Consider the following 26,524-nt stretch of genomic DNA (forward strand, 5'->3'; position numbering starts at 1 on the left):
ATTGACCCCATAATGGCCGTGTAAATCTACCATTTAGTGTAATGTAGTGTAAATCTACCAGGATTGATGAATTAATAATAACTGCTTAAATAACTTAATACATTTTTATACACAAGGTGAAATAGTCTCTTCATGATTTTAGCATTATGACTCTTGAAGTAACATGTCAGTGGTCATCTTATTTGTCTATTTCAATTTAGTTCCTAGTAAGAGTGGCTTAACAGTATAAAAGAGCCAAACATCGCCCACTACGAAGACACTGTTCCAGAAACCCACCCAGGATACTGCAGAACTCATGGGGGTCTAACAGGAAAAGGAGGCTGGCTCACTGGGGCTCATTTTCGCTCCTCTCCTTGCTCGTAGTTTTGTCCTAGCAATCTCAGAAAATACATTAAAGTTTATATATTACATGTTCTTGTAGAGCAAGATACTTGCATTAAAGTCCTTATGGTAGCTTTTGGAGCATAAAACTAATTTTCTGAATTTTATGCTCCAAAAAAACCCATTAGTAGCCAACAGCTGTTGTATTCACCCACTTCTATGGCTCTTATACCCAAGTTTCCTGTAAGTGAATATTATGTTTATATAATACAGCATAATTGGCTGCCCACTGCTCCGGGTGTGTGTGTGTTCACTGCTGTGTGTGTGCACTTTGGATGGGTTAAATGCAGAGCATGAATTCTGAGTATGGGTCACCAAACTTGGCTTTATGTCACGTCACTCATAAACATGTCTTTAGTGAGGCAGCTAGCCATTTAGGGGCTGTTTCCCTTATTCCTGAGCGCTGTGGGGTGGATCTGTGTAAGGGGTTTCCCTGCAGGGTCCCTACTACTTAGCCACTAATTGGATGTGGAATGGCACCAACCAAAACAGACCAACTGCTTCTTTAGGTTTTGATGTGTCTCATCCAGACCCCCAGTGGGAGCTCCTGATGAAAGCCTTCGCTTAGGAAATATTTTAGCCATGTTCCCATAAAGCCGAGCCAGACAAATCACATGTAGCTCCTTTCATTACAGGGTTGGATGGAGGATGGAAGCTATTACCCAATCCTATTATTATTTTGCCAAGGTATGATCCATTAAGGACAGAAATCACTCCAGTTACTATAACATTCACTCAAACACAAATAGTAAAGACTCATCTTCCCACCCACAAAAAACTTAAACACTTCTGACAAGCAAGAGAATATTGCGATACTCCCGCTTATACTGAAAAACTAAAGCTTAATCTGATACTGAAGCCTGATTTGTTCGGACCTTCAACCCACCAAAAGGGGAAGTGCTGACCATTATATAAGTCAGCTCTGAGCGCCATTTTGTCAGAATCTTTTGACTAAGTCAGCTCTGAGCGCCATTTTGTCAGAATCTTTTGACTAAGCTTACGCAACGCTCGTTCCCTTATCTCACCGATAGAAGTCCCACTGAACCACACCCAGGAGGAGGCCATTCCTCTGGTGGAGTGACTGAAATATTGTGTATGTTCACACTATACTTTGGATAGATTAATATCCATGGTTTAGACACCCCCCACCCAGGAGGAGGCCATTCCTCTGGTGGAGTGGGCCCTCACACCTATAGGATCCTGCAAGCCCGCTGAGGGATTAGCCAGGGCTATAGCACTGGTCTTTAGAAACAGGGGCCGCAAGTCAGCCAACTGGAGCGGCTTAAAGGGAGGTCCTCGCCGGTGCCTGTGGATTATAGACAAGTCCCAAGTTAGCACAGTATGAGCTCGAGACGGATTCATTCTCTGTGATCCCCTCCGAAAATTAACGACTAGGTTGTTTCTGCTGACTGACTGGCCAGCCACGAGAGAATGATTCGTTGCGATGGCTGCCACATATACTTTGAGCGTGGAAGGGTAGCGTTACTTATCCAGCAACTCTTGTAGAAAGGTAACCACATTGGACGGGGGTCCTGGTTCCGTGCTGCACACCAGTCAGAGAAGGCTGACCACTTAAGGGCATAAAGACATCTTGTAGACAGAGCTCTAGCCTCTAAAATTGTTTTAGTTATACTCACAGGGAGCTGCAAAGACTCCTGACGAGGGGCCAAACATGAAGGCTGCGCAGCTCTGGGCAGGGATGCCAAATCATTTGCCCTTCGCTTGTGAGAGAAGGTCCTGACGATAGCAGCTGAATCGACTTGGGGAACCACATCTGATTCCTCCAGAGTGGGGCCACCAAGAGGACTTCCCTGACCTATCTGATGACCTGAGGAAGCAGGGCTACTAGGGGAAGGCATATAGGCAAGCGCTGGGCCTGTCGAAAAATAAATTGGGCAGTGAAAGTTGTCTTAAGCGAAGAGGTCCACCTCTGCCCTGCTGAAGACAGACCAGATCATTTGAACCATTTGGGAATGGTCTCCATTCTCCTGGAGCCACATTGTCCCTGGACAGCATGTCTGCCCCTTGGTTCAGTCTGTGATGGAGCCAGATGGTCGCAGGGGAAGGCTTCTGTCTGAGCTTCTTTCTTCTTCAGCTTCTGAGTCAGCAAGGAGCTGATCTTCGTTGCTGAAGGAGAAAAATTCTGATGAAATGGCACTCGGAGCCGACTTGTATAGCAGTCGGCACCTCTCCTTTCGGCGGGTTGAAGCACCATTGGTTCGTGCAGGAACACGAACGTGAACAAATCAGGCTTCAGTATCAGAGTAAACAGGAGTTTCCCCATAAGTCCATGAAGGACACTCCCATAGTTAGATTATGACATATTTACTGCTATTTGTAAGTTTTGTTTTTTAAAATAAATATTTATTTTCCTTCAGCATAAATGCATTGCATTCATCAAAAATACAGTAAATACATTTATAAAGTCACAAAAGTACTGTAAATGCTGTTCTCTCATCAAAGAATCCTAAAAACAAAATCCTCTGTTTCCACAAAAATATTAAGCATTTATTAATAATATTAAGATGTTATATAAATTTAAGAAACATTTCCTAATATTTGGTAAAATATTAAGAAATGTTTCTTGAGCACCAAATCAGCATATCAGAATAATTTCTGAAGGATTTTGAAAGACTGGTGTAATGGCTTTTTAAAAATAGTTCCCAATATTAATGTTTTGCTGTATCTTTGATCAAATAAATGCAGCCTTGGTGAGCATAACAGACTTTCTCAAAAACATCAAAAATAACCTTTTGAAAGGTAGTATATGATATGTATTTTTCAAACGTCATGGCTGGCATGTACTGTGTCTTCATGTTAGGAAGTATGATGCTCACTGACTGCCTGGAATTTTGTTCCGGAGGAGTAAAAGAGGGATTCTGGAACATCACTCTTGATCAGCCATATATATCCAAGCAGCTTATGGCTGAACTCAATCCACTAGTCATCACAGTTATATCAGCTTCTTCTCTGCCATCATCTCCCGTCCCTTACCGTGTACTTCAGGTATGCTATTTCAGAAATGATTCGTTTGATTATTCAACATGAACATATTAAACAAATTGGGAATAATTACATTCATCGTTCAATAGGCAAAATGTCTTCCTGTCTACTGCCAATACAAGTTCCACAATATGCCTATTTATAGAACCAAATGCCATGATCACAATGCTAACATCTACTTCAAGGATGTAAATGTGATTTTTACTGGTCTTCTGAGCCCTGGAAAGCTGTTTGAGTTTCTTAAAGGTCCATCCATGAAAAAAAAAAAAAAAGAGGAAAAACCCTCCAGTACAACAGCTATATTTGGGACTGACCCCAGTGATGCTAAAGAAGATTTATGGGCTACTCGTAATGCATTAAAAGGAGATGCTGAACTTCATAATCCATATGGCAAAGCAAAACTAGATCATTCAGATCTTCTTCGAGGATGCAGCTATTTGAAGCTGAAACTGCCCGTTAGGTGTTCTGCTTCTAGGCACAATAATCTCAGAGATTCTTCTGGGGTTCCCTCAGATATTGAAATGCCAGTGGGTCATTATCTTGAAGCTGACACCCAAGTGAAAGTCCAGGTGGAGATAGCACATACCCTTCATCCTGAAGTTGGCAACAGTGAAGGAGTTTGTCCTTTTGCTTGCATGATTTATGTCTTCAAGTATAACAATTCTCCCTTCTTAGCCAATCTGACATCAGAAATTCTACAAATCAATGCAGATGCCTTCCAACTAAACCGTTATCCAGAGGAAACAATTCAAAGTGTCCTGTCTAGTCATAAAATAAACACCAAAGACAGAGAGAAAGGCTCAAATGTTCTCATTGGATTTCATAAGATGAATAAGGCTCTGCACCTTTTTATTCTGGAAGGATTGAAGGATCAAGCAGTCAAAAGACTGTGGACTACAGTGCCTATGAAGTAAGAGAGTAATCATTTAAAATGCTCCCACATGTGTGCAACATTTACCAATATGCAGCAAAAATCCCCAAAGATCATACAGACTGATCTGATTTTTTCCAGGTTGTATGGAGATGAGGAGGAACAGGTGACTGTGCTGTATAACTCAGACTTGAGTTTCTCAGAGCGACTGTATGACATGCTTGACATGGGTCTGAGTCCGGTTTGCCCTGTGAAACCACTTGAGACCATTTTGATGGAGCCTCTGGTATTTATCAGAAATACAGTTCCTCATGCCTGTCTTGAAGCCATAAAACAGTAAAATTGCAATTACACCCACAGAGCATCTCAATTTCGCCGTCGCCTTCTTTCTAGAATGGTAATTTTTTCTTGCGTTTCTTAGTAGGCTACAAGACATTACAGTGATTGGTAGTAATCATTAATAGTATTAATGATTACTACAATTTCAAAATGAAGTAGTTCTAAGCTTAAGCAATGAGTTTGGATTGGATCTTGGGAGAGGAGAGTTATGATTGGCAACAGAGACCAAGCGATCTCAGGATATACCTGATCATGGTAATATTAGAAAGAGAACTCACATACCTCTAGACAACTTCAACAGAGAATATCCTAGGCCTTTTTAAGATTATATCCCTATTTAAGCTATATTTGGCAAAATGTGACTATTTATTCTCTTTTTAGGTCTCCACTTGCATTTGCCTCTTTTACCCAGATTTTAAGAGCAGTATTGAATCTAACCAGCACCCAAAGTGCCCATACGATGATCGGATAGAGGAGCTAAGGAAGTTGCTGTTGTCATGCAATACCACCGTTACCCCCATCTGTGTCATGTTTCCCTCTCAGTGAAATGTCAATTTTATGGACATTCCTAAGAGCTTAAGCAAGAAGATAGAGTTTTAATGATGTTTACCTACCTTACCTACTTCTTTACAGATCCCCAGAGCTTAAGATAGTATTTTGCAAGTACGGTGACAGGGCTAGTGCTGATTGACTCATGGGACATAGAGTTTTATCTAGAAGCATGTACTTGCCTGAAACTGATTTATCTGCCTTTCAGAGTAAGTATCTCATTGTTCCCTGCTGATCATGAGCGTAGCACCCAAAAATGTGAACTTTACAGATGACAGACTGATATTATCATTAGCAGTTTCTCCTATTTGAGCAACAGAACATGTATTTTTATGTTTTTACAATTTGTTATTATCAGCTGTTTTTAGCATGGGATTAATGTTTTTTATTTTTGTTCACAGCCTTGGAGAGAAAACATTCCCCATGGGAACAAATTGAAGCCAACACTTTTTTCAGACGCAGGCTGTCATGCATCCACAGATATCAAGATTTTGAACTTTACTCTAATCCCCTGTTAAGCGCTTGGACCAGTGCCCCCTCGAGCATCCAGTTGGCTGATAATATTCTCTTAACATCAACAAATCACACTATTATTATTACACAACTACTCACCAAATAATATTTACATGGACATGACATGGTGATTTGAGTGGAAATAATTTTTATAACTTTACCTGTGTATAATCTTAAAGCTTCCACTAAGGGAAAAGTCAACTAGGGGCATTTTTTGCATTCAACTCTGTTGTTTTCTATTGTTTTCATGTGTAACCATATGGTAGGTGGATATGTTGTACTTGCGCATGATATCTAAAAACAAAAACAATAAAAATCTTAACCATAACCTGAATTAACACAAAAAAAAAAATCTGAATGATTTCCTGAATTGGCATTAATGCAGAACATAAAAATATGCATGCATGACAGTCAAATATAATTTTGAAAACTATATTATATTTATTGTTAGATTAACTTAAAACATTTTTAGAAATGGCATGGACAGGACAGATTATGTTTCCTAACAGACAAATGTCCAACATACTGTACTTCAAAAAACATACATCAGGATTCTGTAAAATGTTTAGGCTTACTATTTGAGATCTAATCCCTGTATTTTTTTCCCCTCTCAGCCCATTCCCGTTATTTCTGTGGTCCAGTCTTCTGAAAAGACTAGCTCAGCAGAGAGGGAGGCCAATATTCCATTTGCTCCTGGACTCTTTCAGAACCACAGCCTGAGCTGGGACAAAAACGCAATTCCAAGACACTCATCCCAGTTCAGCAAATTCCACTTCAGGTTAGACACAATCCTTGTGCTTCAGTTTGTACTGTTTTAATAATTAATAACAGGCTAAATTACTGCACCCCAACTTGGAAAGGAGCAAGAACCATTCATACTACTTATATAAGTTCTTGAAACAAACAAAAAGAACATTCTGGAAACACTGCACTGTAGAACCAAGAAACAAAATTAATCAACTTTTAAACTGCTATGTAACAGAGATTACTTGAGGCCCCATTCATTCTTCCACAAGCATAGTGTTTTACTACTCACAGATGAAGAGAAAAGTACATACTCCTTCCAGAAGCCTCGTGAAGCCCCAAAGACACCTATGATAACGGCCCACTTCAAACACAGCAGAAACATTATAGAGATGAGAACCAACAAAGACATCACCTTATATGTACATTAAAGGTACTGCTTCAAAATCACTTGGATTTTATGTTGTTCGACGGATATTAAGAAGACCTTAGGTGACACTATATGTCATAGAAAACTGATAAAAAAACTAAAACACTGCAGAGTGAGGCTCAATCAATACTGCATATTCGGAGAAACAAGTATTTAATTTAATCATCACAGCAGTTACTCCAACTTTCGTTGGGTTAAACTGAGACAAGGTTGTGGGAAGTCTTTCAGACATGTCAGAAGGTTCTGTCGAGAGGATGTGAGCAGACGTACGCCCTCTTGGCTATGACCTCCTGGGCGATCTTCTTTATGTTGGCATCATTGTTCTCTGGGGAATCTGGAGAGAACACACAACCCAATCCGTTCAGTGAATGCTCTGATCTAATGCATTGCATTGACTGGAGTTATTAGGCGGATGGTAATTGGAACAGTATGAAGAGCGCATGCAAGTGTTAGCGACTGACTTATGGTTTGTAAGGTTGTGGAGAAAAATTCTACAACATGTGCAAGTGCTTTGTCTTGCTATGCAATAAAACGAGAAGGGCTGGTATCAATTATAGCTGTGCATTTTACTCACTTTTTTGAAGCTGAGTCAACAAGAAGTTGTTCTTGAAATGAGCATCCTTGCAGAAAGTGTTGGTGAGCAGCACCTGAAAGCCAGCAGAGATTTAACAAGGCTGTTTACATTAACGATTTTAGAATTAATGTGCAAGTAAATTTCCATGATTATGAGGTTGGCAAAATTATTTTACACTCTTTGACCTAAGAACAATTTAACAAATGTAGAACAGACAGAAAAAAAAGAACAACACAGAATTATGAAATGTATGTTTAAAAGTGTGTATAACCTTCTATAACTATTTATGGGTCGGATAAAGCCAATATGCAAGCAGGCAGTACAGTCACAGCATGACAAGTCATTCAATTGTTTCCGTCAATTGTTTCTCTCATGCAAAATCGAAACTGCTCTGCTGCTATGAATTAAAATTCAGCTTATTGAAATGCCTCCTGGGACCAATCCACTTCTGAGATGAAACATCCACAAACAAATACAATTATCCTTTCAAGTTTAGTCCTTTAAATGGGTCACTGTTTCTTCTTTTTTGCCCTAATCTGTACTTGTTCAACATTGCATCTTTCATTAGCTGAACACTGAACAAAAGGTTGAAGTCTAGAAGCTTCAAGTCTCAAAACTGAGAATCCGTTTACAGGTCGAGGTAATGTGCTCCTTCAACGTGGCTTGTTTTGAAACTGACCTTGTGACCTCAGTGTGAACATTTTAAAAGTCTGTTACCTCATGGTCATGGTTGCGCAGGCCGATGCTGACGGAGCGACTGGTCCGGGACAGGACGGCTGTCATGGCGTAGAGGTTAATTAATACATCTGCAACTTTCTTCAGCACAAGCTGCTCCTCAACGATTGTCTGAAACAGATGAAGTTAGAGATAAGTAAAACTGTAAGGTGCAGAACTGAATATTACAAAACGCTTTCTATAAGAATCAATAAAATTCATGCAAAAATTTCATAAAGTTTAGATTTTTTTTTCTATAAATATTCGTCAGCCATTACTCCTTTATCAAATGAAAAAACTTAATATAAATATAAAATTAAAAGCAACAACTTTAAAAATAAAAAGACTTTTTCCTGTAACATTTTCAAATTATTTACCAACGTCTTTGAACAATATAAAGCGCCCTTGCTGAATAAAGTATTAATTTATAAGGAAAAAAAAATAAATAAATCTTACTGACCTCAAACTTTTGACCAGCATTGGTGTGTTAAAAGCTTGAACACACTTGACTGAATTTGTTTCTCATGATCCTAATATCCATTTTGATAAAAAATGTTTAAGCTTAGAATTAACATTGGGATAAATATAAAATACCTTAAAAAAATAAATAAATCTATTTACAAAACTAATACTTAAACTAAAATTAGAAAAAAAGAGTTTCATTTGTTTTATTTCATAGTCTTGATGACAATGACTTCTCTATTATAATAAAATTTGATGACAATGACTTGTCTATTATAATAAAATGCACACTTTTTAATTACATTTTTATAATAATATAATTACCAAAAAGAAACAAACACATCTCTCAGTATCATATTTCAAGATATTTCAGGTGATCTATGTCATTCAAAGCAGAACAAATCAAGGCTGTCCTAATGGTAACTCCCATAAAGAGACAAACACATCCTGTGCCTGCTTCTCTACAGTTTGTATTTCACACAAAAACACTGCGGCAGGGAGTTTATTCTTTTTCCTACAAATGAGAATGGATGAAGATGAAGCATAATGAGTTCCAACAAAAATCTGAAGCAGTTCCAGGCTTCTCTCTTGTGACTGAAGTCTTATTGCAAAAACACGGCCACACAGACATTCATTCAGAAAAGAGAGAGAGGCCAGCTGTGTCACACATAAGCATTACCTCAGCCCAACAGAAAAGAAGGGACCAGAGACGCGGTCCTAGCAGCGCTGAAGGCCCACGCTAATTACCTTGTGTGTTAAAAAAAAAGGAAAAAAAAGTGAATGGTACTTTTTCATTTTCTGGCAGCATCCGAGGAATGTGCACAAATTTGGATTAAAAACTGATGGTGAGATTGATGGGAATGGTGACTATGAGGCTTAGTTTTTATGTATAAAGAAAAGTTTTGCTTTGGCATGACATGATCCATCATCCAGAGTCTGCAGGACGGATAAAAATAATAAAAAGCATTTAGAACTTTAGTAAAAATATGTAAAAAAAAATTATTTCCAAAAACTTAAGTAATTTCATCTACTAAAAATTAAAACTGCTTCAAAAGTTTCAAAATAACGCAATAAATAATAAATAACAGCTTCACACAACTTTACCTTTCCATACCGGTACAGTAAGCTTTCTACAGTGGAGCCGAAGTGTGCAGCGTTCTGCTCAAACATTTTGGCGCTCTCCTGTGGGAGAAAGATGACATCATCACTCCTCTGAAAATGAGCCGGGCTCAATAACCCGACCACACGGGTTTAAAGGAGAGATCAGAAGAAAGGATTCCGCCTGATGAAATGTGACTGGCAGGAGTACCGGGTGAGATCTGATGTGAGGGCGACAGGACTTTTACTGGACATCACTGCGCTGCTGTTATTATTACTATGACGTACATTCAGTTTATGACCACTGGTGTCATTTTACTCTATATTATAAAAGATTACAGCTATATAGAGCACAAGCAGCATTGGTTCTGTACCGTCAGACTGGGGTGCACAACGCCATCTTTGCCGGTCAGTCCAAAGTCCACCGTCTTCACCACTGAGTCCTTCAATTTCTTTCCCAGAATCTCAAACACCACCCCTACATTTCCCTTCTTCATCTCCCTGTGAGAAGACAATGTCACATATCAAAACGTGGAGTTGTGTTACTTTCAAATAAACTTATTATAAATGACTAATAATAAAAGTTATTATATTTCTTACATACTTTATTTTTCCTGTTAGTATTTTTCCAGCATACTGCATTCCGGTAAGTGCGATGTACATTCTTAAAATCTCATTGGTGCCTTAAAGCAGGATAGAAAATTACATAATATATTCAATTGTTTTTGCATGATCATTCTGTGCTTTGTATTTGTGACAACATGCCACCTGGTGGTCAAAAGTTAAGAAAATAAATTTATGTTGTAAACCTTTTTTTTTTAAACAATTGTTTAATTAAAGTAATGAAATTAAGTACAATATCATTCAAAAGTTTTTTTTTTTTTTTAAGAAATGTTTATTTTTATTCTGCAAGTAAATATGGCAAAATATTTACATTTCAAATAAATGTTTTTTTTTAGCTTCATATTCAAAGAATCATGAAAAAATTTATCACCGTTTCCAATTTTTCCAAAATATTAAGCAGCACAACTGTTTTTCACATCGATAAGAAGAAGAAATGTTTCGTAAGCAGCAAATCAGCATATTAGAATGATTTCTGAAGGATCATGTGACACTGTAAACTCGAGTAATGATGCTGAAAATTCAGCTTTACAATCAAAGGGATAAATTAGACTTAAAAATAAATGGAAAACAGTTATTTAAAATGTACAAATATTTCACAATATTATTATTTTTACTATATTTTTGATTAAATAAATAAAGTTTTGTTGAGCATAAGAAACTTTTTTCAAAAAACCGACAGTGGCCCCAAACTTCTGTATGGTAGTGTACATAAAAAAAAAAAAAACACAAAACAAAAAAAACATTTCAGGTCATGTTCATCTGTACCTCAAATATCTGGAGGATACGGCAGTCTCTGAGGTACCGCTCGTAGGGGTAGTTCTTGGTGAATCCAAGCCCTCCTAAAACCTGCAGGGCTTCACTCACACAGATCCAGCTGCCCTCAGAGCTGAAAACCTGAATAATCATTGCTCCAGTGTGTTGTTTTTCATTTCTAATAACACAAAGTTCAAGTGATGATGATTTCAGGTTACTTTACCTTGACCATAGCAGCCTCCAGAGAGCAGTCTGGGACTCCGGGTCGGTCCATCATTCCAGCAGTGAGGTAAGCCATGCTCTCCATTACAAATGCATTCAGGGCCATGGTAGCAAACTTATCCTGTGCCAAAGCAAAATAAAACCATATCCTGTTGACTATTAATAAACTAAATAATGCAATATGACATATAACACAAACACATATAACACATACCTGAATCATTCCAAACTCAGAAAGGCTCCTGTTGAATTGTTTTCTCGTGCTTGCATATTCTGATGTCAACTCTGGAATTATGTGGCATGTAAATTAAATTAAAGGAGTTATAGATTAGATATTTACATTTACAAGGATGTGAGAAAGAGTGAATTTGCAATGAATCATGTTCTCACCAATCAGCCTCTTGATCATCCCTGCACCTGCACTGCCCATGCTGAAGCGCCCGTTATTCAGAATGTTCATGGCAACCTAAAGACGATACGTACATGCCACATGTCAACATCATGTCCTTACAGTGTTTAAAAAAAAATGTGCAGTGCTGTGTGTTTGAATTACCTTAAACCCACCACCGACTTCACCAATTACATTCTCAATTGGCACCTTGGTGTCTTCAAATGTGATTTCACAGGCTATCGAAAAATGTAGAAATATTCAATGAATGTTCATGCAAAAAAAAAAAAAGAGGCCAAATACAAAACATAATTTTGAACAATAAATACATTGGTTTTTTTTCAATTATTTATATAACCTACCATTTTTCGTAAAATCTTTTAATTAAGAAGGATTGTCTTTTTGTTCCATCTTTGAAATAAAAGCCACTTGGTTTGATATATATATATATATATATACACACACACACTAACATTCAAAAGTCTTGGGTTGGTAAGATTTTTTAAATGTTTTTGAAAGATGTGTCATTTACTCAATATTATCACAATTTAAAATAATTGTTTTCTATTTTATTGTATTTTAAAATGTTACTTATTCCTGTCATGTTAATGTCATTTGATCCTTCAGAAATCATTCAGTACAGGTGCTCAAGAAATGTATTCATTAAAAATGTTGAAAACAGTTGTGCTGTTTAATATTTTTATGGGCACTGTGATTTCATGAGTCTTTGAGGAACAGAAGCTCAAACAGCATTATAAAATTCTAATAAAAACAGATTTTTAACTCTGGCTGAAATGTCCATGTTTTTCTCCAGCTTTAAGGTGGAACAATATTCAATGATTAATACATTTCCACATTAGCTTCAAGCACAAAAGTATGTGAAGGTTTGAACTTACTGTTTGAGCCTCTGATGCCAAGTTTGTCTTCAGGTTTGCCACTGGTGACACCACCGAATGCCCTCTCTACGATGAAAGCTGTGATCTTATCTTTCTTTTGACCGTCTTTATCAACGACTTCAGTTCTGGCAAACACAGTCATGATGTCTGCCCAGCCGCCATTGGAGATCCAAAATTGAGAGCAACAATCAAGATTTAATCAAAATCATGCAATGAAGAGATTTCACTAAGCCAAATACAACGATCTGATTGAAGCAGTCACCTTTGTGCCATTGAGCAAGAAGTACTTCCCATCTTCTGTCAGCGTGGCACGCGTCTGTATAGATGCAGCATCACTGCCGCTAACACATGAGAGTACATTTCATCTAAAAATAATAATCAAAGCAGATTCCAGAAAGGATCAGTTCTTAATCTCAGGTTAAATGCTGTACCTTCCAGGTTCAGTGAGGCAGAAAGCTGCGATATGCTCTCCTGTTGCTAGTCTGGGCAGGTACTTTGCTTTCTGAGAATCGTTTCCAGCTATCAGTATACCCTAAAATGCAGAGTTTATAACCAAATTGTTCTGAAATTGTCAATCATTTTTTTTTCCTAGCAAATTTTAATTTATGCCTAAACTATTGCTTTAATACAGGACTCAGAATGAAACACTAAAAGTCATTTGCTCACCTTCAGTCCAATGGCTTGATGTGCTGCAAGTGTGACTGCAATAGCCCCATCTAAAGACGTGATCTCTCCTAACCTGGCATACATGGTGTTTGAGAGGCCCAGACCGCCTGGGAGAAACAGGCAAACAAGAAGATGAATCTCTCTGATGGTATATTAGAAATTGTCCCAAGTATAAAGTCAGATATCAGTCTCACCATATTCTTCAGGTACCTGGATCCCAAACAGCCCCAGCTCCTTTAGTCCATTCAAAGTCTCAGGAGGAATCACGGCCTCATGGTCAATCTTCTTAGAATCAACTATGGTGATATTTGCACATGTACAGAAAAGGAAAATATTTTTTTTCAGTCATTTGTATGAATAACATCCAGGGAAATGCAAAAGCTGAGATCAAGTAATAACACTGAAAAAAAAAAAAAAAAAAGTCATGATGTAAAAGATTACTTCCAAGTCACTAATCAGTAAGAAAATTTGACATTTCGTTCCAGTTAAGCACAAAACTATTTCTGAAATTAATATTAATTAACTACATTTAGTGCACTAAAGTTTTCCTGTTAACATACTTTTTTTGAATGAAAGATGCTTTGTTATATAGGGAAAATCAATCACAAGTGGATACATGTCAGTATAATATAACACAATACCACATATGAACTGAAAGCTTATAATAATGAAACAAAAACACAATAATACACGCTTGTTTTGTACCCACCATCTTCATTGAAAAACTTCTCCACAGGCTGGACAAGTTGGTTTAGCTCCTCTAATTCCTCTTTGCTGATTTCTGGGAAGGGAAAGACTTCAGCCTGAAAGATGTATATATCATTTTAATGTAGCATTGCAGTCTCATCCAGAATATGTAACCAAAAAGAAAACAATCCACTATAACAACAATAAATATTATGAACACTATCGTCGCCATTATTAATTATATAGCGTGCTGAAGTGGTCAGTAGTATCTGCAGTTTGTTGACATTACCTTATTTACTTTGCCCAGGAACAGATCTTTGGCATAAGTCAAACTCCTCGCACTGGATCTAATGAAGCGTCGCGACTGAAAGTGATGCAGGCAATCTCCTTTTTGCGCGACTCGTGGAGCGAACACATTTCTCCCAAGACTGACCGACCTTGACAAACCAAAAAGTTTGTTCAGGTTCATCTTCAACGTATAGATTCACCCCAATCACCCTAGGACTGGATAAAAAAAAAACCTTTTTCACCCAGTTTCGTCTCACATTGATGACGACACGAGTCCACTGCGGTACAGTTCATTTCATGCCCTGCAGATGTCAGTATTTAGCCGCACTACGCAAATTGCTGAGTGAAAACATTGCTCGTGATTCATGAGTTCTAGCTAACGTTAGTCACTGAATTCATCTCAGCACTTGCTTAGATTTATGTGAATTGCTGCGTTCAAGTATTACTGAAATAACTGTGATTAGCTGTTAAGTCGGTCTCTTTGCTCCCAGTCCTTCTTTGGGCAGCGATGCAGTCATTAGTGTTGACAATGAGGATTTAACCCTCAAAGCTGCTCTATTTATAGCCTACAGCAAGCCAGACAGGCACAGAGTCTCTTTCTCACCACCTGTGTCTGTAGGTCACATTTACAAGAAACCATTTATCCAGTCATTCACAACTGATGTGCTGTGCATTTTATTCACGTAACCATGAATCTTGAGGATTTTTAGCCTCAGGCTATCATCTTTAATAACATCTACCAATCAAAAATTGGGGTTGGTAAGATTTTTAAACGTTTTTACACGCAGTCTCTTATACTCACCAAGACTGCTTTTATTTGATCAAAAACACTACAATAATACCGTATTTAACTTAACTGTTTTCTTTTGTAATATATTTTAAAATGTAATGTGACGGCAAAGCTGAATTTACAGCAGTCATCACTCCAGGCATCAGTGTCTCATGATATTTTAGAAATCATTCTAATATGCTGATTTGCTGCTCAATAAACATTATTTATTATCATCATCATCAATGTTGAAAAGTTTTCAAAGTATTTGTGTGATGTCTTGGCTCCTAACACTGTAATTCAGGTCTTACGTATGGATGCCAGCCACTGATCTATAATAGAGAACAGATATATATATATATATATATATATATATAGATCAGTGATGCCAGCGCATAAAGTAGGATGTACTGACCGTGAGTTTAACATCCACTGATATAAAGATACTAAGAAACTCAAGTTCATCAAAGCTCCCAAGGACTACTGAGAAGATAGAGACTAACCTATCAGTTATTCACAGAATGCTTTAGTTTGATCCCCATCAACAGAAATGAATGAATAAGAATATGTCAGAATGAGAAAAGACTATTGCAAGGATTCTGAGAATCACCAAACCTTCATAAAACAAGCTGACCTCGCTGACTCAAATGTACTTGTACGATGAATTCAACTTGGCCTTGGAGAGCTTTGAAGGTATTTCTCATGATTTATACATACTGTAACTACGATACAAGAACGCATTCATAAAAAGGCTTTTGAGATTCACAGAACATGTTAAGGACTTGGAGACATGCATTTAAAATCATTTAAAATCAATGCAATGTGTGCTTTAATACAGAACAATACAAGTTAGGAATTTTCGGTATATTGTTTTATTTCATGTTCTCAACATGGTCACAGTTATAGTTAAACATCAATAGGGTCTCATCATCTACTTAGAAACAAAATGCATATTAAAACCATCCTCTCCTTGTTTGGTAATTTAAAAAAATGAAATGTATAAGTGGACGCACATGAAAGGCGATGACAGTTATGTAACAGTCGGCTTATTAAAGAAGATCCTATGACAAAGTCAAGAAGTACAGTTGGTAGCAGAAGCAGTGTAATGTTAATATGAGTCTCTTTAAGGTGGAAAAGGACTATGCGATGGTTGAGCGAAAAACTAAAAAGTATAATACAGACTATGTACAGGTCAACCCAAACTCCTACCGATTCACTTTCCCTTTATCATCCATATTAGATTTATATATGATATGTTTTTTTTTCTTTTTAATTTCTCACATTGGTTTGTTTTATAAACAGAGACACAGGCTTTTTATAGAAAAACAGAAGTGTCTTTTTTAGTGCTGTCAAACCGATTAATCTTGAGTAATCGCATCCAAAATAAAAGTTTGCACTGTGTACACACACACACAAACACACACACACACAAAATATACAAACACAAATACATAGAAGAGATCAAAAACAAAAAAAAAAACAAATAAATATTTCTTAAATATATACATGTATGGTTGTGTATTTATATATATATAAATTTAAATATACACAGTGCACACACATCTATTATGTAAACAAACATTTATTTTGGATGCGATTAATCGCGATTAATTGATTTGGCAGCAATACTTTTTAGAGATCTTTTTGGGGGTAAATAAATGATATACATGCTGAGATGCAGTGGCACAGCATAAAATGTAACAGCAAGCCAACATCACTTAAAAAAGCAAAACAAAACAATAAAACCGACCAATCGAACAAACAAAAGATGAGAAAACACATAATAAAAAGAAAGCACATTTCTTCATTTTTAAATGAGCTCACATTTCAACCAGAGGTGCTAGGCATCAGCTGCATGCAAAGCTTTGAGACGTTATGACAAAGCTGAAGCACCACAATACATTGACAATACACTGCACTGAAATCCATGAAAAACATTCAACGCAAAAGTGAAAAAACAAAAAACAAACAAAAAACAAATAAACATACAAAGAGACATTTTGTTGATAGCTCTTTGAATTTAGGGTGGGTTATTTAGTCAGAAATGGCTTCGGATGATTGTATTTGTACATAGAGATGGGCTGCCCTAGTCTGATTAATTATGAAGTCTGATAATGACATAGACACGGATTTATGCTCTATTATCCGTAAGCTTCTATTATTATTATAATTATACGGATGTGCACCGGTGGCACTTCATTACGATTAGGCTACAAGCAGATAGTTTTCTTTAAAAGCTATTTGAAAATCAGTGTTTGATTTTTCAAGCCCAGATAAACAATAAACAGATGTCTCCTAACTGAATCTATTTCGTTACGAAACAGGATAAAGACGTTTTGAATGAAGAGAAGTCTAGAGATTTTATATGTTCATCATCATCACTCATTTAACAACAGTCAACTGTAACACTGATAATATCTCTGGAAATATGCAATATCTAGAGAATATTTTGTACAATATACATGCAAGAGTACTTTAGTTGACATTCCTGACTGTAGGTTGCAGGTAAAACAGAGACCAGGGAGAACAAGATGTCAGTGAGGGCGAGAAACAATATGGGGTTTGACATATGATATTAGAAATATGACAAAAACAACAAACAAACAAACCAACTAATCAATTGGTCGCAATTCTGAATTTACAAAACCGAAACATTCATATTGCACATGATTAATAAAAAAAAAAAAAAAAAAAGAGAAACAACGCACAGCAAATGTCGTAACTGCTGACACGGGTCTCGTATAAGAGAGCGAGCTCATTTCAGCCGTGGTTTCTGTACATTAAGTGATTATTTACAAAGACAAGTGCTTGCTCTGTGCTTGAGTTAAAAGAGCGTTGACACACGAAACTATTACACAAATCACAGCTCCGTCACCATCTACTTACAGTATAAAACAAGTCAAAAATTGAACCAAGAAAGGGGATATGTGTGGAAAAACATGTCCAAATCCATTCCGAGTGAGAACACATCAATCTGATCCACTGCTACATATTATATGCAGTTTACATTACATTAGATTACATTACATTAGCTGTGTTTTTGAGCAAGTGAAAGGCATTCTCACAGGAGGACATAAGAATATGTATCAAATCTACTTCATTTCCACACAGAAGAGGGCACACGCTCAGCCTGCTGAGAAAAATCAACATCTCTGCACAAACTAACTCTTGAAATATGGGGAGAGAACTCGATCAGCTTTGAAGTGCAGCCTGCTTTCCTCCAACACAGACACTACCTCTAATGTTAGACGTCAAAATAGCCTTCTCCATCACACCGGCTTTACCATAAACATCTTCAAACGTACATTTATTTTATATTGATTTATTCATCTCTAAAAAAATAGTTAAAAAAATAAAACCATGTTGCAGCAGTGGCCGGGATTGACGAATCGAGGCTGTGGAGGATCCATCGATGAGCTCGCCTGTTCCGCCCTCCCACTTCCCACAGTCCCTGTGATTGGTTTGCGCTACGTAGATTCCACAGGAGGTGGAGCGAAACGCAAGCTGGAGATTCCAGAAGAATCTTCTAACTTCAAGGCAACCAACAATCTTTTGTCTTATAACAATAATAATAATAGCTGGTAATATTATTATTATTATTTTACAAAATACTATATGCACGACATACACAAAGCAAATCTTTTTTCTTTTTTTTGGAATAACTCAGTCACTGCTTAATAATTGGCACGTTATAGTCCCCTAACTATATCACAGAAATGTGTGGTCTACAGCTACATTAAATACTGGAACCCCACTCGTTGGTGACTTCGGTGACTTCGATAGACCCTTCTCTCAAACCGTTCTTTCGTTTCTGCAAACTAATAAGCAGGCTATTTAATAATGCATTTGGGTAGTTAAGTACAAGAAAACAGTAGCCACGGTCTTTTGCGCATGCTCTTGCTTCACCGCTAAAGTCGAGAGGGTTGAAAGTCTCTAAAATCGAGCCTAAAAGAAGCAGCTTTATCTGGGGCTCTACAGCTTGAGCAATGACTGGAATGAACTGATGATTTGAGTTCTAGCCGGCCTAATGAGAAGGCAGGTGCTACACAGTGTGGCTCCCCTTTCCAGGGGAAACGGGTACTGGATGAGTTGAAACGTGTGACAAGGTGCCCTTTTGTTCGTGTCCTGGTAGGCAGCAACAATCCGTTGCACGTTACAATCTAAAGAGAGGCCCAATGGTCACCTCACCAAAAATGGTCCCATTCCCAAGTGGAAAGAGTTTGTGGAGGGGCTCAAACCACAGTGCTGATGCCGCTGTGTTTGGGTTTGGTGCTGCTGGCTGCCGGAGGAGGGGCCGGAGGCTGGCTGTGGTGGTGAGGTGCATGCTGGGAGTGGGAGGGGTGCGAGGGGTGTGGCCCGTGGGGACCGTGCAAGTGGCTGTGAGAGGATGACGGGCCGGGAGGGGGGTGGTATTGGTGGGGCGGGTGTTGAATGTGTGCTGGGGGGTGGTAGTGATGGTGGTGGTGGTACGGAGGGGGATTCTGCATGTGGCAAAACTGAGCGTGGTGGGGGTGCATCTGGGCCTGGGTCTCGGTGACTGTGACACTGTCACGAGCTGTGTGGTGCAGGTTGGAAGGGTGTGGGGTGTGAGAGATGAGTGTTGGGTGGGAAGAGTGGGAGGGGTGTGAGGGATGGGAGGGTTGGGGAGGCAAAGAGGGTGACTTTCCCCGCTTGGTGCCGAACAGGGAGCCCAGGAGAGAAGAGGAGTTGGGGATGGACTGCTGGCGGGAGGGGCAGTCGCGGCTGGAAGTGGCCTGACGCCGTATGTGGGGACTGCTAATGATGGACCCCTGCAGGAGAACAATGGAAAGAGAGAGAATGAAGAAGTTAAACACGAGATATGTACAGCATGCTCAATGAATCAAGAGCACAGTTCCATTAATATTCCTCATTCTGCAATGTTCATTTGATGAGATTGAAATATGTAATTATTAGGGTTGGGAACCAAGAATCCATTTTTCTGTTTTCAAAAAGAAAACAAAACAAACAAAACAACGATTTTCATGACATTCAGTTTTGTTAACAGGTCTTACATATAGTCCAATCCATGAATCATTAAAAAGACTCACAAATAGGCCCAGAACGGCGTTTTTGGTTTGAATCAGTCTAATGGCTCATTCACTGAATGAATCAATTTGATTCTTTACTTTCATTACTTTTATGTTTATGTCCAAAAACAAGGAGAACCACAAACTGTTAAAAGAGACTTAAAACAGTGTAGCTATTGATTAGCAATGTAGTTAAAGACACATATTCAGAACAGAACTGAACTATAACTTGCCATTTTAATTAATAATAAAAAACATTAAAATGTAACTAAACTTTTTTTATATATATATTTGTAAAGTAAAAAATGTAATAAAGGAAACGGAAAGTGTAATTTAATTTAAAACAAATTCTTTGATTCCCATCCCTAATAATTACATATTTCATATATTTCAAGTCATAAAACAGATATTCACTACTGTTGGGATTGTTAAGAATTTTTTTTTTTAAATAAGTCTCTTATGTACACCAAGGCTGCATTTATTTGATTAAAATACAGAAAAAAAACACAATTACAATGTTTTCTATTTTAATATATTTTATAATGTATTTTATTCCTGTGATGGCAAAGATGAATTTTCAGCATCATAACTCTTCTGTGTCTTCAGTGTCACATGATTCTTGAGAAATCATTTAAATATTCTGATTTGGTGCTCAATAAATATTTTGTATTTTTATTCATTTTGAAAACAGCTGTGCTTTTGTGGAAAACCATGATACATTCTTTTTTTTTTAAGGACTCTTTGATGAATAAAAAGTTCAACAGAACAGCATTTATTTTAAATAGAAATCTGTTGAAACATTATAAATGCATCCTTGGTTTTTTTCAAATTCTTAAAAATGTATTCTTTAAAAATCTTACTGACTCCAAACTTTTGAATAGTAGTGTAATTTTGACCAAAAGCAAATTTATTACCCAAAATAGTCTCTCATAAAAAGTACTCTTAAAATGATTCCATTTATGTCAGTATTATAAAATAAGGACATAACACTCAAGCAAGGGATCATGACCATCCATCAGCAGTTAATGCATTTATAAAAGACTGAAAAGATCCCTGAAAGCCATGCATTACATGCAAAAGCTGAAACAAGCAAGATTAAGTTAGTCGGCGTTTAGTAGGGTTGCCAATCAAACTTACACACATAATAACCTAAACAATTTCAAAGCAAAAAGATTGACAATCCAAATCCAGGCTATTAAAGCATCACCTTTGCTAAACTCCCTCATCTTTATTATTCTTATCTGCATGGGATGGGAAACAATTTCAAGGCATTCCGAGAGGTAAAAGGTGTTGAGGGCTGGAGAGGAAGAGGTCAAGTGGTTGGAGGTTGGTGAGGAAATGAAGACTTGCACTTTTTGAAGTGCTCAAACGCAACACTCTAATGTTCACTTGCAGCGGCCAAATGAAACATGCCACCAGGAATCAAATCGAAACAATTTGCGAAAATAAAAAGATACACGCAGCCCACGGTACGTGACATGGGATGTTTACATTAGTTGAGTCATGCTGACTAAGTTGGACCGTGGAGATGTTATGATATGTGATGTGAGCCACGGGGGCAGAATTCCCCATCATTCCACATAATCTCCACATAAACAGGCAGCCCATGCATGCAGGGTGGCCTACTTAGTCCAAAAACAACACCACACACATACAGACAGTGGGAACTATTGAGCAAAGAAGCAATCCAAAAGAAAAGATGGTATACAGACCAGAGAAATAAATAAAGCACAGTTGCAGTTTCGGAATGCAACATTGTCACACAGAATAGCGACCTGTTGTAGGTTCTTGCATCTTATATCACAGTACTTACTTCCATATTGCTGTCTAGAGATCCTGCACTGCTGCGGCGCCCCCGCTTGCCTGAGCGAGACATGCAATATGATAGATTAAAGCACGCTCGAACAGTCAGATATATAGAGGCGTGTGTAGAGGCATATATATCCTGCCTGCCTACAGGGCACTATTGTATACATAGACATGAAGCAAGCAGCCGTTGTTTAAACAGGAAGGGAGGGTAGAGCCAGGTGGGTCAGGAGCTTTTAAAGGGCCAGAGGATGAGGGTATACTGGTCCTAACATCAATAAGCATAGAGCTAAATCTTCAACATCTTCAATTATCTTAAGCAAACTGGCTTTTGATGACTACAAGCAAACTGATCCTTACATTAGATCGCAGCAGCGACTGAACAAAAACAAGCAAAAATGGTGGAAAAAAAATCTTTATTATTTCTGATGTATGGACAAATACAAATGTGGCAGCCTAGACTGGCAGAATGAAACCACTGTCAATCCTTAGTAAGTACTGAATTAGGAGACGTTAGGAGAGCTATCAACTGCTAGACACATAGCTTTGATTTAAAGGAATAGTTCACCAAAAAATGAAAAGTTGCTGAAAATGTACTCGGCATCAGGCCATTCAAGACATAAATGAGTTTGTTATCGGATTTGGTGAAATTTAACATTACATCACTTGCTCACCAATGAATCCTCTGCAGTGAATGGGTGCCGTCAGAATGAGAGTCCAAACAGCTGATAAAAACATCACCATAATCCACAAGTAACCCACACGTCCATCAATTAATGTCTTGTGAAGTGAAAAGCTGTGTTTATATAAGAAACAAATCCATCATAAAGGCATTTTAACTTCAAACTGTTGCTTCTGGCCATAATAATGAATCCATAACACATATTGATGCTTCCTCCAGTGAAAAAGTCCATCCCCTGTTGTCCTCTCAATTAAAATCCACTGGCATATTTATTTGAGATGACTTTTACACTGGAAAAAGCAGTAGTGTGGATAGAGGACTCGTATTTATTTGTTTCTTACAAACATACAGCTTTTCACTTCACAAGTGTGGATTACTTATGGATTATTGTGATGTTTTTATCAGCTGTCATTCTGACGGCGCCCATTCACTGCAGAGGATCCACTGGTGACAAGTGATGTAATACAACTTTCTCCAAATCTGTTCCGATGAAGAAACAAACTCATCTGCTGTACATCCTAATTGTAAAAGTGTTTTCACTGTAGAGGATTGCTGGAGTGGGATATTCATAGCTTTGCCAGACATCTCTCAAGTTCACATGTGTCGTGTCCCCTGCCATCAGGCTCAGCAGCCAGCTCGATTGAGTTCAATTCACACGTATGGAGCGTGACAACGCTGTTAAATGATTGTACTAACAGAGAAAGCATGAGGTCACACTTCACACTATCCCTTTTTTTCAGTGTAGTGACTTCCATGGGTGAGAAGATATCACAGCTTGTGAATTGTGTGAGGTTCAATTATAGAGTAGGGAAAAACAAATAATCTGGAAAATAATATTTGGCAGGATGCATGTAGCTTCATTAGCCATGGCAAAGGACATTCATAATAGGGCTGGGTGACATGTTACTATTTAGATATTTTTCAGCATTTTTATGTTATATTATAAATATAATATAATTGTATTATAATTATAAAAACAACAAAATAATGTATTATAATGATAATAACAACAATATAAAACTGATTATAATCAACACATACCATATGTATATATATCTGTGTAATTTTAGTATAATTTATAAACTATTACAGTATTTATTAATATTTTGTATTAGCTTTTATTTATTTTTTTATTATATAAACTTATTTCAGTTAGTTGCCAAGGCAATTTTTTGGTATTTTTTGTTTGTTTGAGTTCTTCTATTTTTTTTATTTAAGCTTTTTCAATTTATTACCAAAAACAATTTTTACTAATTGTTGTTTGAGTTTTAGTTAACAATAACAACACTGGCAAAAACCTGGTTAAAATAATCAAAGCATGAATCTGCATATTAATTTTCACTATACAAGGACTTCAAACTAGTCCAATGGACAAGGACTTTAGCAAACCTAATAGTCAAATAAAAGCAGGTTGGAAATTCATAAACTGGCAATAAAATCTTGGTTATATTATCTATCACCCAGCACTAACTGATAAATAATCGAGGCTACACTAATGGTTGTGGACAAACACCAATTTAGAAGCAAGCATTCAGCGCTCTACTTTGGCAAGAGGCGAAGTATTTTTTTGGACAAGACTGCACAAAATAATCTGTGTTTGTAACAGATAAAGCCAGAAACACATGACATATCTTATGTGGGTCTGTACACTCACCTGCATCTGAAAGGTCCCGTAAAGAGCTGCTGAGGGCACTTCTCTTGAGGCCTTCACCCATGGCGTAACTGTCATCCAGACTGGTGCGACTCAGATTGCCATTTCCTGTCTCTTTCTTCAGCCCTGAGCTCTGGGAAATGCTGGGACGAACAACACCTTTCTGTTTCTCCAGTTCAGCTGCATAAAACAATTTCAACTTCAAAGATCATGTAATTTCACACACATTTCATTACTTTTAGACACATTTGCTCTGCAATTTGAAAAAACGGCACATTGTTCGAGCCCCTTTCTTCTGTGGACTATACTGGTCGCTCTTATCAACATAATGAAAGTGAATAAGAGCTGCTTACACTCTATTCTGTACTTCTCCATCTCCTGCACCTCTGCGATGGACTCCCGCAGGTCATCGGTGAACTTCTTGCGGTCTTGCGGGTTGGGGGCGTTGAAGTTAATGAGAACCTTGATGTCTGCGCCTGGAAGAGCTGAAGTGAGACGCACTCCATTGGGGTAATCTAAAAAGCAACAGCGGGAGAGAAATATTTTCAGACTGGCAATTCATGACAGCACTCAGACGTGCCCTTTTCAGAGGGACGCATTGATCGATATTCTCACATTTCGCAATCGCATGTGACAGATATTTTAATCTTTTTGTGAGCAAATACATCACAATACAATACTTTGATTGTGAAAATTAATTTGTTTTCAGTCAACAGCAGAAGTATTTTATGACCTTTAACACCTGTTTTGTGTTATCCTGTGCAGTGAAAAGCTTGACACGCTAAACTGTACGAACATGGAAAAGGGCAACATGGGGTCAGAAGGGCTTTGACCCTTTGCTGAGGGTACTTACACTGGTTTTCAAACAGTAGCACCTGCATCCCGTATAGAGAAAAGGACTGCCTGAAGCTGTACGTCACCGAATTCTTCTTCTTCTGGAAAATCTTAGTGACCTGAATCAAAAGCATTTCACATTAGGATCCCGTCTGTTTCTAATTATCCTTGGCTCTTTTCTTTGAGCTGAGTAACACTTTCTGATTGTCTTTTGGACACATGATGTACACAATTGCTGACATAGAATTAGACTAAATATGTCTCACTGACCGTTACACAGTCATAACAACAAAAACTTAACAACATAACAAAAGACGCTATCATGTAAGACAGTTCGGTCTCATTTTTTTCGTTTTGCATCATGGGCTATGAAGTGTGTGCTTTCGTACCACTAAAAGGTCATTGAACAGGAATATCTCTCTCTGGTGGAGACCCAGCTTCTGAGGTTTGTTAGGGTCTGGCACTTCGAACAGCCTGCAGTAACATACCAGTCTGCGATGTGGTAGAGACAGCACCTGTGTGTGGGACACAAATATTGATTCGCTCGAACCTTGTCCATAAATAAGACCCTAGACATGTTCAGAATGTCATACTAGCATACAACTTACTATTGCTGCTGTATAGCATGTATACTCTCAAGAGTATATATATTTTCAGTATGGATAAAATAATCTAATGACTTGTATACTAAAGATTACTGCATGAAATACAGTATCCCAAAATGCAATGTGCTGGAACTGGTAATTTACTGGTAACTTACATTTACATGCATAAATATAAATGACCAGTTTCACCATTTTAATCAGTGTCTTTTTATTAGTTTTTTTGATCCGAAATATTACATTCAAATATGATTAATTGAAAAAAAAAAAATGTAGTTTAGTAGTTTGAAATGTGGAATAATGCTTATTATTTCACTTACTATTTCATAAAAAATGGAAGACATTATATACAGTGCAGTATTCAGTAACTAACAAAATAGGTATAATAATAATTTATTTTTTAGGTAATACATTTTTTAGTTTATTAAATAATATTATTTAACCTCTGAGCAGAAAGAAAACCTCATATAAAATAATTTATTGTATTGAAAATAACTGTTTTGTAACCATGGTTATCTGACTTAGTGAGAGGAATAAAAACTGTAAACATTACACTCACACATCCAAGGCCATGGTGCAGAGACCCGATCTGAAAAGTGAAAAAAATGAGACTGATGAGTAAGGATCAAAGTGAGAGGACTGAAGGGAGGCTTGAAGGTCAGAGAGTGGTCTCTCTCTCTCGTTATCAAGACCCCCCTCCATCTACCTGTCAGATGTGAGCAGTGCTGTATCAATGGGGTTAGAAGGGAGGTTAATGAGGAGCCAAACTGCAGCTGCTTGAAACTGTGACAGGAAGTCTCGGCCCATTTTTAGAAACCTAATTTGAAATTAGAAAACAGTAATTTTAAATTGTAATAATATTGCAAAACATTACTGTTATTACTTTTGATAAAATAAATAACGTCTTGAACAGCATTATTATGCTTCTTT

The 26,524-nt window shown here is 37.5% G+C and overlaps 2 protein-coding genes across 13 annotated transcripts in view; both read right to left on the minus strand.

Moving 5' to 3' along the window:
* Nucleotides 1-6,074: 6,074 nt before the first annotated feature.
* On the minus strand, nt 6,075-14,469 carry LOC109059895 (complex I assembly factor ACAD9, mitochondrial-like). 2 transcript variants are annotated; one of them, XM_042766463.1, is made up of 18 exons: nt 14,204-14,468; nt 13,937-14,030; nt 13,422-13,523; nt 13,228-13,334; nt 12,993-13,093; nt 12,824-12,902; nt 12,562-12,736; nt 11,831-11,904; nt 11,668-11,743; nt 11,492-11,562; nt 11,279-11,398; nt 11,068-11,196; nt 10,283-10,362; nt 10,053-10,179; nt 9,685-9,762; nt 8,122-8,250; nt 7,405-7,477; nt 6,075-7,164 (listed from the first exon to the last, which is right to left on the minus strand). In XM_042766463.1, the coding sequence occupies exons 1-18, from the start codon at nt 14,381-14,383 to the stop codon at nt 7,064-7,066; spliced, it is 1,896 nt and encodes a 631-aa protein (XP_042622397.1). In that variant the 5' UTR covers nt 14,384-14,468; the 3' UTR covers nt 6,075-7,063. The 2 variants fall into 2 exon arrangements, with proteins under 2 accessions (XP_042622397.1, XP_042622398.1); XM_042766464.1 differs by lacking the exons at nt 6,075-7,164; nt 7,405-7,477 and adding an exon at nt 9,260-9,327 and having other exon boundaries at nt 8,119-8,250; nt 14,204-14,469.
* A 4,057-nt stretch (nt 14,470-18,526) lies between these two features.
* Nucleotides 18,527-26,524, minus strand: part of LOC109059922 (IQ motif and SEC7 domain-containing protein 1-like) — a 170,940-nt gene continuing 162,942 nt past the window's right edge. For 10 of the 11 annotated variants that reach the window (XM_042766466.1, XM_042766465.1, XM_042766471.1 and 7 more), the window contains 7 exons: nt 26,154-26,183; nt 25,382-25,507; nt 25,012-25,111; nt 24,512-24,673; nt 24,162-24,338; nt 21,833-21,882; nt 18,527-19,761 (listed from right to left, as the gene is read on the minus strand). In XM_042766466.1, coding sequence (XP_042622400.1) covers nt 19,204-19,761; nt 21,833-21,882; nt 24,162-24,338; nt 24,512-24,673; nt 25,012-25,111; nt 25,382-25,507; nt 26,154-26,183 — 1,203 coding nt within the window. In that variant the 3' untranslated portion in view covers nt 18,527-19,203. The remainder of the gene's footprint in view (nt 19,762-21,832; nt 21,883-24,161; nt 24,339-24,511; nt 24,674-25,011; nt 25,112-25,381; nt 25,508-26,153; nt 26,184-26,524) is intronic. The other variant, XM_042766472.1, reaches the window with a different exon arrangement.

The sequence above is a fragment of the Cyprinus carpio genome, chromosome A11 (genome assembly GCF_018340385.1).
Source record: "Cyprinus carpio isolate SPL01 chromosome A11, ASM1834038v1, whole genome shotgun sequence".
Taxonomy (NCBI): Eukaryota; Metazoa; Chordata; class Actinopteri; order Cypriniformes; family Cyprinidae; genus Cyprinus; species Cyprinus carpio.